The following is a 12,301-nucleotide window of genomic DNA, read 5'->3' as shown; positions in this document are numbered from 1 at the left end:
GATTCAACCTGTCCTTAAAATATTGTTGCGGATTCGCGCCCGCCGGCGTGCGGACGGCCACGTAACTCGAATCGCGGCACGTCGCCCACCGGACGGACAATCCAGTCGTGACCCTCTCGGACTAACGCCGGGCACCAGTCACGGGTGGACCTTTCGGTCTCACCACGATCGTGCCAATCAGCCCCCGCGTGGGATAGGGTTGCTCGCCAAATTCGACCTACCTAAGTACCCACACGGAGGGTAGACCGGGCGATCGCACCTCGCCGCAGGTCGACTTCGGACACGGGCCACTTAAGCGACCCGTTCCGTACTATCGGGATAACCGAGCGGTGTTATTCGTCGGCCTCGACGGTTCGATTAATTATCGGGCGTTTTAGCCCACGACCAACCCTTTACGTGAAGCAAGATGGGGATTCAATGAAAGAAATGACGAAGCGAAGCGGGAAAACAGTTCAACAATAAGCACATTTATTTCGCGATGAACGGAAAGCACACATATACAATTCCACCAAAAGCACATGTAAAAGAAGAAGACAATGCAATATTACACAAAAAGCAAATGCAACAATGCAGATCTATCCGACTACCGGGCACACGGCAACACTTATACAATTTTACTTCACAGACGGCGCCGACAACACATATTCCCAAAGCAAAAGAAAAGAGAACCACCCTCCAGGATGAGGGGGGTAGGCGGGCCTGGGGCCGAGACCGTGTCGGGCCTACCCGTCTGATGATGAGACGCAGAGCGGCGGTGGCGCCTCAACTCCGCGGGCCTCGCGGACAGTGTCTGGTAGGGGGTGGGAAGGGGGCCCCCTTTGTCACACTATCTCAGCGCGGGGGGAAACAGGAGGGGGTTGCTGATGCTCGGGGGAAGGAGGATTTCACCCTGTCTCGGGTCCCGCGGCGAGCGTCTCCTCCTCCACCTCGGTCGCGTTGCTGGCCTCTCTCTGTGCCGCTCCCGGCACCGACGCAAGCACCCCCTCATCCGCCTTCGCCGCCGTCACCTCTCCACAGCTCCGTCCTCTTCACTCTGACTAGTACCACTTCTTTCCCGCTCCACCGACGACTCTCTTGAATTCCGCACACTCAACTCTCAACTTCCAACTGAGCTCAACTGACGAACGCAGCCGTTTTTATAAGCCCCGTGACTTCGCTCTTTCACCCTTGACCCTTTGCCTCCGACCCTTCACCTGGCTCCCCATTGGCCCGAGGAAAAGTGGGCGTGAATGCTTTTTGATCCATGTATTTGCATATAGCGACCGCCCTCCAACGCCCTGGAGGCGGGGCCAAATCGCCCCTCGCTCACCGATTGGACGGAACAAAAGTGGGCGTGAGTCGTTTTTGATCCGTTTTTCTTCGGAAAGTCCGTGATGTTTTTGAACACGCTGCTCGGTGCGCGCCCTACACGAGTCCAGCATCGGTGCCCACGAGTGGCGCGAGATGGTGTGGATGCGATGGTGGCGAGTTGTAACGGTAAAGGTCGTGGCGGTTGTGGTGAAGCGGCGTTGTGGTTGGTGGTTGTTGTTGTGAAGCGGCGTTGTGGTTGGTGGTTGTTGTTGTGAAGTGGCGTTGTGGTTGGTGGTTGTTGTGAAGCGGCGTTGTGGTTGGTGGTTGTTGTGTGATGGCTGTTGAGACGTGGTTGGTGGTGGTAATAATGGCGGCTGGTCCAAAATAAAGATAGTAAAAGAAAAACGGCTATCCTGAAGAGTCGCAGCCCGCATGAATGACATTTATTCCCTCTAGACAATGGGTTTGGGCCTAACTACACATATACTTACAGAGATATCTCACCTAAGGGACCTGAATGGTGGTTTGCGAATTTGGTCAACCACAACAATATTTACATGTAATTTTAAAGATTCACTCTGTCCTTAATATTCACATGTAATTTTAAAGATTCACCCTGTCCTTAATATTCACATGTAATTTTAAAGATAGAACCTTTATTTAATATTCACATGTAATTTTAAATATTCAACCTGTATTTAACTCGCTTGTAATTTTAAAGATACATCATCTATTTAATATTCGTATGTAATTTTAAAGATTCAAGGTGTATTTAACATTCACATGTAATTTTAAAGATAGAACCTCCAACATTCACCATGTAATTTTAAAGATAGAACCTCCAACATTCACCATGTAATTTTAAAGATAGAACCTCCAACATTCACCATGTAATTTTAAAGATAGAACCTCCAACATTCACCATGTAATTTTAAAGATTCAAGGTGTATGTAACATTCACATATAATTTTAAAGATAGAACCTGTATTTAATATTCACATGTAATTTTAAAGATAGAACTTCCAACATTCACCATGTAATTTTAAAGTTAGAACTTCCAACATTCACCATGTAATTTTAAAGACTCAAGGTGTATTTAACATTCACATGAAATTTTAAGGAAAGAACCACCAACATTCACCATGTAATTTTAAAGATTCAATGTGTATTTAACATTCACATGTAATTTTAAAGATAGAACCTCCAACATTCACCATGTAATTTTAAAGACTCAAGGTGTATTTAATATTTATATGTAATTTTGAAGATACACCCTTTATTTAACTCGGATGTAATTTTAGTGATCGAACCTCAATGTAATATTCACATGTAATTTTGAAGATACAACCTCTAACTCTCTCTCATTTAAAGGTGATTCACTGTGTGGTGAGGTGGAATTTCTTTTAAAGCACATAATGTTTATGCGAATAGAAATGGGGCTTGAGTCGTATCTGCATCCACATTTGTTTGGCAGGGACACCGCACACCGTTGGCCACGCAGATGAGAGGCAACATTTTGATTGAATCCGAGACAAGCCACTTCTGCAGAAACAGCTACATCGGTGACGTGAAGCGTACAGCCATCCAATAACAAAAGAGGGGCTATATCAGCAACATGTAGTCGTACATTCCTGTGTTGTACAATATGGAACGCTCGTACCATACAAGTCTATCTGAACAACCATCCTGACTCTCAGGTGTTGTTGTTATTTATTGGCAAGAAATGAATTAATTTGAGTGTTACAATGGAATGTGATTATTGTGCAATTATATAGAAAAACTTGGCCAAATGACCACAATATGATGTTCTCTGTTTATTTCTCCATAATGCACCATAGGAACGATAAGGCAAATACCCAAAACTTGTACACCTCTCTCTCCTGTCTTTTTATTCGTATTTTAAGGAGGCTAGAAAAGTGCTGCATGAACAAAACACTGAAGGTTTGCTGCTTTGTCAGTAATCTTTATTTGGTTATCTCTTCACAAACCAAGTTCATCTGTATCTCTTCTTTTTATTCTATTATTTTTCCTCGTGACCCATTTTGTCACGGTCAAACAAGTTCCCACAGACTAAATGAGATTTTTTTTATCATCACGGATTGTTTTGAACTAATGGTTGTGATAACATTGTACTGGTGAAAATGTTGATTTCTGCAAACTGTTTGTACTGTATTTACGACATGTATATTTGTTTCAAAAAAAAAAAGACAATTTAAAACCACCGTAGTTATTGGTTAATCGCCTGTTTTTGCACTTGTGCATTTAACTGAGTTTTGTGATTAATAAGAAGTCGACGGGGAGGTAGGCCTTTTATTAGGACTTGTAGGATAGCCTGGAGGTTTGAACACTCCTCTCTGAGCTGTCTAGCCTGGGTTCCAATCCTGACCCAGATATAAACTGCCATCCTGGTGTTTCACTAGTTGGGAGAGGCATCAATTTGTGCGCCGTCTATAGGTTGGACGTTAAGCTGGAGGACCCTTCAGCCACCAGTGGTCATTGGTGGACATTAAAGATCCCACAGTGTCTTTTGCGAAGAGTAGCCAAGTATTGTTGGTACCCTGAACAAATTCCAAATTCCGGCCTAAAACACGGGTAGTCGGTAGTCTTGGCTGGTCTTGAATATCCTTTGACACCAAACAAATATATACAAATTCAGGTTCCCAGGTTTGTTGCATGTCACACATTAATGGTCATCTTGGGCTATGAAGGAGAACCATTGTGATGAGACCTCGTAAAGGAACATGGGAATCGAGCCTTTCATTTTGTATATCGTGTGAGTGGTGTTTTTACTAGCTACACAGGTAGTCATTATAAAGACGTTGAATAACCACCTCGAATAAGCTCATTCTTTTTATTTTGTGTCTGATGAAACATGCCTTCTGGGACAATATAATTATTGGACAAAAGTACGATTAGACAGACAGTTGTGGTTGCTGGTTGCTCCAGTTGCCCGGTTTCAAGTCGGTGAGTCGCTTCAATTTTTCCAGAGCTGTCAACTGTTTCAGAGACCTTCCTGCCGGATCCCGTGTCTACAAGCCACGATGCCATGCTGATATGAGATACCAAATAAGTCCAGCGCTATGACAACTGGGCATCATGCGTTTCATGAGGTGATACGGCTCGGTCATTTAGGCATAATGAGGTGATACGGCCCGGTCATGATGGTTGGGTGGCTTTCCTCACCAATACTAGTGCTGCTGGCCTATCAAAATGCTAAAAGAGACATTTATGACGATTACAGAGGGTAAAACAGTAAAAATTGGGTCAAAAAAGTTGATGATTCAAGACAGATATTGGGATGGACGGATATCGTAAATGTAGACATTCATTTAAGGAAAGAACTGCTCTATACTAAGCATTGTTAACCCTCTATAAGTCATTACCACAACACCATTAAGGAAAATATCTGTCAGTGGTTAACAGGTGAAAAGTTTCATTTGTACTATATGCATTCTGGGGCAAAAAAAATGAGCCATCATCTTTTTAAAACATTTTTTGTCATTACTATTTGAGCATACATTAAAAAACCCACCAAACACCAGAACATGCAGAAATAACTACAACTCAGAATGGAATCGTTTGTCCCTTAGCTTCTACTATTTTCTGTACCTATTGTTCTTCTGAAATAATAGAGGCTTCCAAGCACGTCTTGAGGCAAAACCTGCATAAGTCAACGTTGTGATCCCTTCTGGAAACGGTCTTGTTTTCAGCAGTTCTGAATGCCTCTGACAGTTTCTGCAGGCTTTCTTTTCATTCCTGGTGAACTAAGAAGGTCATTCGCCTGTCGTCTTTGCTTGTGGTAGCTCTAGGCCTTCCAGATCCCTCCTTCCTTGCCGTAGAACCGGTTTTCTGGAACTGTAGACCTATTCTCTTTACGGAAGGCAGAGCAAGAGGGATTTTCTCCTTCAGGAGCTTATGGATTTCAGAATATGTCAGGCCTGCTTGATGAAGACAAGCAATTCCATTTTTAATATCCCCATCAACACGGAACTTCTCTTTGAATGCATTTCAAAATTGAAGCAAAAAACATGAACTTTACTAACTGCACAATCATAAATTAGAGGAAAATTTAGGCACTACATCTGCACTAAACGGTTAAAAAACAAGACGATACCACGATACCAGTTTCGATACCACGAAAAAAACAAGACGATACCAGTAAAAATGCATTTCATGTCATTAAAAGTAAACAGTACTTCTAACAGTGATTTTATTTAATTTTTTAAAAAAATTTTGTGGCAACTCAAAACAGTCTTTTCTTCGTTGTTTTTAATGTGTAAAATTTTGATCTGTTTTGTCTTACCTGAGATATTGGCCTCGAAAGATGAAAGGTGAAAATAAGGAAATTTCGTAGTTTTTTTTAATTTTTTTTTTTTAAAAACCAACTTAAAACTTTTTTTCATAAAAATTGCTGTAAACTATGTGGAGGGCTTTTAACCACTGTAACATGAGTAATCGATTTAAACTGGAATATGTATTGCACATCTATGGCTCCAAATTTGAAAAAAAAAAGCTCAGCTTGTTTTTGGTGTGTGTGTGTGTGTGTGTGTGTGTGTGTGTGTGTGTGTGTGTGTGTGTGTGTGTGTGTGTGTGTGTGTGTGTGTGTGTGTGTGTGTGTGTGTGTGTGTGTGTACGAGCAGTGGACGTGTGTTGGCGGGGGGGTGGATGGGGTGTTTCCAGGGGAGTAGGGGTGGATGGTGTGTGTCCGGGGTGGGGGTGGATGGGGTGTTTCCAGGGGAGTAGGGGTGGATGGTGTGTGTCCGGGGGAGGTGGGGTGGATGGTGTGTGTCCGGGGGAGGTGGGGTGGATGGTGTGTGTCCGGGGGAGGTGGGGTGGATGGTGTGTGTCCGGGGGGAGGAGGGGTGGATGATGTGTGTCCGGGGGAGTAGGGGTGGATGATGTGTGTCCGGGGGGAGAGGGTGGATGGTGTGTGTCCGGGGGAGAGGGTGGATGGTGTATGTCCGGGGGAGAGGGTGGATGGTGTGTGTCCGGGGGGAGAGGGTGGATGGTGTGTGTCCGGGGGAGGAGGGGTGGATGGTGTGTGTCCGGGGGAGGAGGGGTGGATGATGTGTGTCCGGGGGGAGGAGGGGTGGATGATGTGTGTCCGGGGGGAAGAGGGGTGGATGGTGTGTGTCCGGGGGAGGAGGGGTGGATGGTTTGTATTTGGGGGGAGGAGGGGTGGATGGTGTGTCCGGGGGAGGGGAGTAGGGGTGGATGTTATGTATCCGGGGGAGGGGGTGGATGGTGTGTGTCCGGGGGCAGGGGGTGGATGGTGTGTGCCCGGGGAGGGGCAGGTGGATGATGTGTGTCCGGGGGAGGAGGGGTGGATGATGGGTGTTCGGGGGAGGAGGGGTGGATGATGTGTGTCCGGGGGGAGGAGAGGTGGATGATGTGTGTCTGGGGGAAGGAGGGGTGGATAGTGTATGTCCGGGGGAGGAGTGGTGGATGGTGTATGTCCGGGGGAGGGGGTGGATGGTGTGTGTCCGGGGGAGGGGTGGATGGTGTGTGTCCGGGGGAGGGGGTGGATGGTGTGTGTCCGGGGGGAGGAGGGGTGGATGGTGTGTTTCCGGGGGTGGAGGGGTGGATGATGTGTGTCCGGGGGTGGAGGGGTGGATGATGTGTGTCCGGGGGGAGGAGGGGTGGATGATGTGTGTCCGGGGGAGGAGGGGTGGATGGTGTGTGTCCGGGGGAGGAGGGGTGGATGGTCTGTGTCCGGGGGAGTAGGGGTGGATGTTGTGTGTCCGGGGGAGGAGGGGTGGATGATGTGTGTCCGGGGGAGGAGGGGTGGATGATGTGTGTCCGGGGGTGGAGGGGTGGATGATGTGTGTCCGGGGGTGGAGGGGTGGATGGTGTGTGTCCGGGGGAGGAGGGGTGGATGGTGTGTGTCCGAGGGGAAGGAGGGGTGGATAGTGTATGTCCGGGGGGAGAGGGTGGATGGTGTGTGTCCGGGGGAGGAGGGGTGGATGGTGTGTGTCCGGGGGAGGTGGGGTGGATGGTGTGTGTCCGGGGGAGGTGGGGTGGATGGTGTGTGTCCGGGGGTAGGAGTGGTGGATGGTGTGTGTCCGGGGGGAGGAGTGGTGGATGGTGTGTGTCCGGGGAGGTGGGGTGGATGGTTTGTATTTGGGGGGAGGAGGGGTGGATGGTGTGTCCGGGGGGAGGGGTGGATGGTGTGGGTCCGGGGGCAGGGGGTGGATGGTGTGTGCCTGGGGGAGGGGCAGGTGGATGATGTGTGTCCGGGGGGAGGAGGGGTGGATAGTGTATGTCCGGGGGGAGGAGGGGTGGATAGTGTATGTCCGGGGGGAGGAGGGGTGGATGGTGTATGTCCGGGGAGGGGGTGGATGGTGTGTGTCCGGGGGGAGGAGGGGTGGATGATGTGTGTCCGGGGGAGGAGGGGTGGATGATGTGTGTCCGGGGGGAAGAGGGGTGGATGGTGTGTGTGCGGGGGGAGTAGGGGTGGATGATGTGTGTCCCGGGGGAGGAGGGGTGGATGATGTGTGTCCCGGGGGAGTAGGGGTGGATGATGTGTGTCCCGGGGGAGGAGGGGTGGATGATGTGTGTGCGGGGGAGTAGGGGTGGATGATGTGTGTCCCGGGGAGGAGGGGTGGATGATGTGTGTCCGGGGGAGTAGGGGTGGATGATGTGTGTCCGGGGGAGGAGGGGTGGATGGTGTGTGTCCAGGGGAGGAGGGGTGGATGATGTGTGTCGGGGGTGGAGGGGTGGATGATGTGTGTCGGGGGTGGATGATGTGTGTCTGGGGGGAGGAGGGATGGATGGTGTGTCTGGGGAGGAGGTGTGGATGGTGTGTGTCCTGGGGGAGGGGGTGGAAGATGTGTGTCCAGGGGGAGGGGGTGGATGATGTGTGTCCGGGGGGAGGAGGGGTGGATGATGTGTGTCCGGGGGGAGGAGGGGTGGATGGTGTGTGTCCAGGGGAGGAGGGGTGGATGGTGTGTGTCCAGGGGGAGGGGGTGGATGATGTGTGTCCGGGGAGGGGAGGTGGATGGTGTGTGTCCGGGGGAGGAGGGGTGGATGATTTGTGTCCGGCTGGAGGATGGGTGGATGGTGTGTGCCCGGGGGGAGGGGGTGGATGGTGTTTGTCCGGGGGGTGGATGATGTGTGTCCGGGGGAGGGAGGTGGATGGTGTGTGTCCGGGGGAGGGGAGGTGGATGGTGTGTATCCGGGGGAGGAGGGGTGGATGATTTGTGTCCGGCTGGAGGATGGGTGGATGGTGTGTGTCCGGGGGGAGGGGGGTGGATGGTGTTTGTCCGGGGGGAGGAGGGGTGGATGTGTGCAGCAGGTTATTCTACACATGAGTGAATGAGGCCATGAGGGATGAATTAAAACAAGAACTTTTAATCGATTTCTCAGCTTCAGTTGGAGGTGTTATTGAACGGTGACCTTACGCACGCTGATTGGTCCACCCGGAAACGCCCACGTCACGTGCTTCCATTTTTTGCGTGGACGTGGAACAGAGGAAGAACAAGGTGAATTATTATTACATTAAAAGAACCCAAATGTTAAAGATAACTCCTCTTTGTTTTTCAATCGAGGGGACAAGACCATCATCGGAGCATCTTTGGTGACCCCGGACAGTGACACGACCATGAATGCTCAAAAGGCGCAAACTCCGGTGAGAAACACTGTCAATGTAAATGGACAAAAGTGGGATCGACTGAAACCAGACCCGGGGAGGTCGTCGGGTTCATGAGCTCAGCGAGAGCGATGATAATAATTCAACTTCTTGCTGTTGATCCACCTCGTTCGATTAATGTTGTTGGTTTCCAGCTTTTGCACTTTAATTAGCTTTTGAAATATATTTTAAATTATTGGGCCGATTTGAAAGTGGAGGAACTTCAGTACATTTTATTATTAATTAAGTTGTTCATGATATGTTGATATCCGAAACAACCATTCTTCTTCTTCTTCTTCTTCTTCTTCTTCTTCTTCTTCTTCTTCTTCTTCTTCTTCTTCTTCTTCTTCTTCTTCTTCTTCTTCTTCTTCTTCTTCTTCTTCTTCTTCTTCTTCTTCTTCTTCTTCTTCTTCTTCTTCTTCTTCTTCTTCTTCTTCTTCTTCTTCTTCTTCTTCTTCTTCTTCTTCTTCTTCTTCTTCTTCTTCTTCTTCTTCTTCTTCTTCTTCTTCTTCTTCTTCTTCTTCTTCTTCTTCTTCTTCTTCTTCTTCTTCTTCTTCTTCTTCTTCTTCTTCTTCTTCTTCTTCTTCTTCTTCTTTATTTCTTCTTTATTTCTTCTTTATTTCTTCTTTATTTCTTCTTTATTTCTTCTTTATTTCTTCTTTATTTCTTCTTTATTTCTTCTTTTTCTTCTTTTTCTTCTTTTTCTTCTTTTTCTTCTTTTTCTTCTTTTTCTTCTTCTTCCAGCTGCTCCCGTTTGGGGTCGCCACAGCGGACCAACTGTCTCCATTTTGCTCTATCCTCCACATCTTCCATTGACACTCCAACCACCCGCATGTCCGCCCTCACCGCATCCATGAACCTCTTCTTTGGCCTTCCTCTTCTCCTCCTACCTGGCGGCTCCATCTTCAACATCCTTCTCCCGATATACTCCGTTTCCCTCCTGTGCACATGTCCAAACCATCTCAATCTCGCCTCTCTCACTTTGTCTCCAAACTGTCCTACCTGCACTGTCCCTCCAATACACTCATTCCTTATCCTGTCCATCCTCGTCATTCCCAACGAGAATCGCAGCATCTTTAACTCTGCCCCCTCCAGCTCTGCTTCCTGTCTTTTTGTTAGCGCCATCGCCTCCAAACCATACAACATAGCTGGTCTCACTACCGTCTTGTATACTTTCCCCTTAACTCTTGCAGCTACCCTTCTGTCACAAATCACTCCTGCAACTCTTCTCCACCCACTCCATCCTGCCTGCACTCTCTTTTTCACTTCTCTCCCACACTCTCCGTTACTTTGGACAGTTGATCCCAAGTATTTAAACCAATCCACCTTCCCCACCTCAACTCCTTGCAACCGCACCATACCACCACCCTCCCTCTCATTTACGCACATGTACTCCGTCTTACTCCAACTGACTATCATTCCCCTTCTCTCCAGTGCGTACCTCCACCTCTCAAGGCTCGATTCAGCCTGCTCCCTACTCTCCCTACAGATCATGATGTCATCCGCGAACATCATAGTCCATGGAGACTCCAGTCTGATCTCGTCCGTCAACCTGTCCATCACCATTGCAAACAGGAAAGGGCTCAGATTCGATCCTTGGTGCAATCCCACTTTAACCTTAAACCGGTCCGTCATTCCTACCGCACACCTCACCGCTGTCACACTGTCCTCATACATATCCTGCACGATCCTCACATACTTCTCCACCACTCCCGACTTCCTCATACAATACCACAACTCCTCTCTTGGCACCCTATCATAAGCTTTCTCTAAATCCACAAACACACAATGTAACTCCTTCTGGCCTTCCCTATACTTCTCCATCAACATTCTCAAAGCAAACATCGCATCAGTGGTGCTCTTTCCTGGCATAAACCCATATTGCTGCTCACAGATCGTCACCTCTCCTCTCAACCGAGCTTCCACTACTCTTTCCCACAACTTCATGGTGTGGCTTAACAACTTTATCCCTCTGTAATTTCCACAGCTCTGCACATCACCCTTATTCTTAAAAATCGGAACCAGTACACTTAATTAAGAGGGAAACCACAGGGTAACATTCCTGGGTTAGATTGCGAGAGAGTGTGTCGGAGTGGTGCTGAGGTGTCGTCCAATTGGACGCAGCGACGCGCTGTTCTGGCACATGCTCCCATACCTGACCTGACACTTAATCTCCACTCCTCTGGCATCCTCTCACTTTCCAAGACTTTATTAAATAATCTGGTTAACAACCCCACTGCCATCTCTCCTAACACTTCCATGCCTCCACTGGTATACCATCTGGGCCAACCGCCTTTCCACTTTTCATCATCTTCATCCTCTTCATAGCAGTCCTCACTTCATCCTTACTGATCCACCCCACTTTCTGATTCACTATCTCCACCTCTTCCAACCTTCTCTCTCTCTCATTTTCTTCATTCATCAGCTCCTCAAAGTACTCCATCCACCTTCTCAACACACTCTCCTCGCTCGTCAGCACATTCCCATTTGCGTCCTTTATCACCCGAACCTGCAGCACATCCTTCCCAGCTCGGTCCCTCTGTCTTGCCAATCGGTATAAATCATTTTCCCCTTCCTTTGTATCCAACTTCTCATACAACTCGTCATATGCCTTTTCCTTAGCCTTCTCTCTTTGCCTTGCGCCTCCACTCCTTTACTCCTGTACACTTTCTTCATCTCTCTGGCTATCCCACTTCTTTTTCGCCAACCTCTTCTTCCTTATACTTTCCTGTACTTCCTCGTTCCACCACCAAGTCTCCTTATCCTCCTTCCTCTGTCCAGATGTCACACCAATTACCTTCCTAGCTATCTCCCTCACCACTTCTGCAGTAGTTTCCCAATCGTCCCACACCTTTTTACTACCATCCAACACCTGTCTCACCTCCTTCCTGAATTTCACGCAACAGTCTTCCTTCAGCTTCCACCATCTGGTCCTTGGTTCAGCCTTCACTCTCTTCCTCAACCTCACCTCCAAAATCATCCTACAGACCACCAATCGATGCTGTCGAGCTACACTCTCCCCTGCCACAACCTTACAGTCACTAATCTCTTTCAGGTTGCATCTCCTGCTAAAGATGTAATCCACCTGTGTGCACTTTCCTCCACTCTTGTACGTCACCCTGTGTTCCTCCTTCTTCTTGAAATACGTGTTTACCACTGCCATTTCCATTCTTTTTGCAAACTCTACCACCATCTGCCCTTCCACATTCCTCTCGTTGACACCATACCTACCCATCACCTCCTCATCCTCTCTATTCCCTTCCCCAACATGCCCATTGAAATCTGCTCCAATCACCACTCTTTCATCCTTGGATACACTCTCCACCACTTAATCTGACTCACTCCAGAAATCTTCTATATACTCCATCTCACACCCCATATGTG

The 12,301-nt window shown here is 48.3% G+C and overlaps 2 protein-coding genes across 10 annotated transcripts in view; both read left to right on the top strand.

The window, feature by feature from the left end:
- EXOSC10 (exosome component 10) overlaps positions 1-4,050 on the top strand; it is a 49,599-nt gene extending 45,549 nt beyond the window's left edge. For all 4 annotated transcript variants that reach the window (XM_085875224.1, XM_085875236.1, XM_085875218.1 and 1 more), the window contains exon 23: positions 2,765-4,050. In XM_085875224.1, the coding sequence (XP_085731350.1) occupies positions 2,765-2,795 (31 nt within the window). In that variant the 3' untranslated portion in view covers positions 2,796-4,050. The remainder of the gene's footprint in view (positions 1-2,764) is intronic.
- Positions 4,051-8,619: 4,569 nt separating this feature from the next.
- LOC147034020 (solute carrier family 25 member 34-like) overlaps positions 8,620-12,301 on the top strand; it is a 45,138-nt gene continuing 41,456 nt past the window's right edge. Inside the window, exon 1 of one of the 6 annotated variants that reach the window (XM_085875170.1) lies at positions 8,620-8,917. In XM_085875170.1, coding sequence (XP_085731296.1) covers positions 8,891-8,917 — 27 coding nt within the window. In that variant the 5' untranslated portion in view covers positions 8,620-8,890. The remainder of the gene's footprint in view (positions 8,918-12,301) is intronic. The other 5 variants (XM_085875161.1, XM_085875195.1, XR_015056508.1 and 2 more) reach the window with 5 other exon arrangements.

Source organism: Eptatretus burgeri, chromosome 1 (genome assembly GCF_056783735.1).
Source record: "Eptatretus burgeri isolate ZD-2024b chromosome 1, Ebu_testis_v1, whole genome shotgun sequence".
Lineage (NCBI taxonomy): Eukaryota > Metazoa > Chordata > Myxini > Myxiniformes > Myxinidae > Eptatretus > Eptatretus burgeri.
Note: the sequence above shows the minus strand (reverse complement) of the source record. Positions and strands in the feature narration are given on the sequence as shown.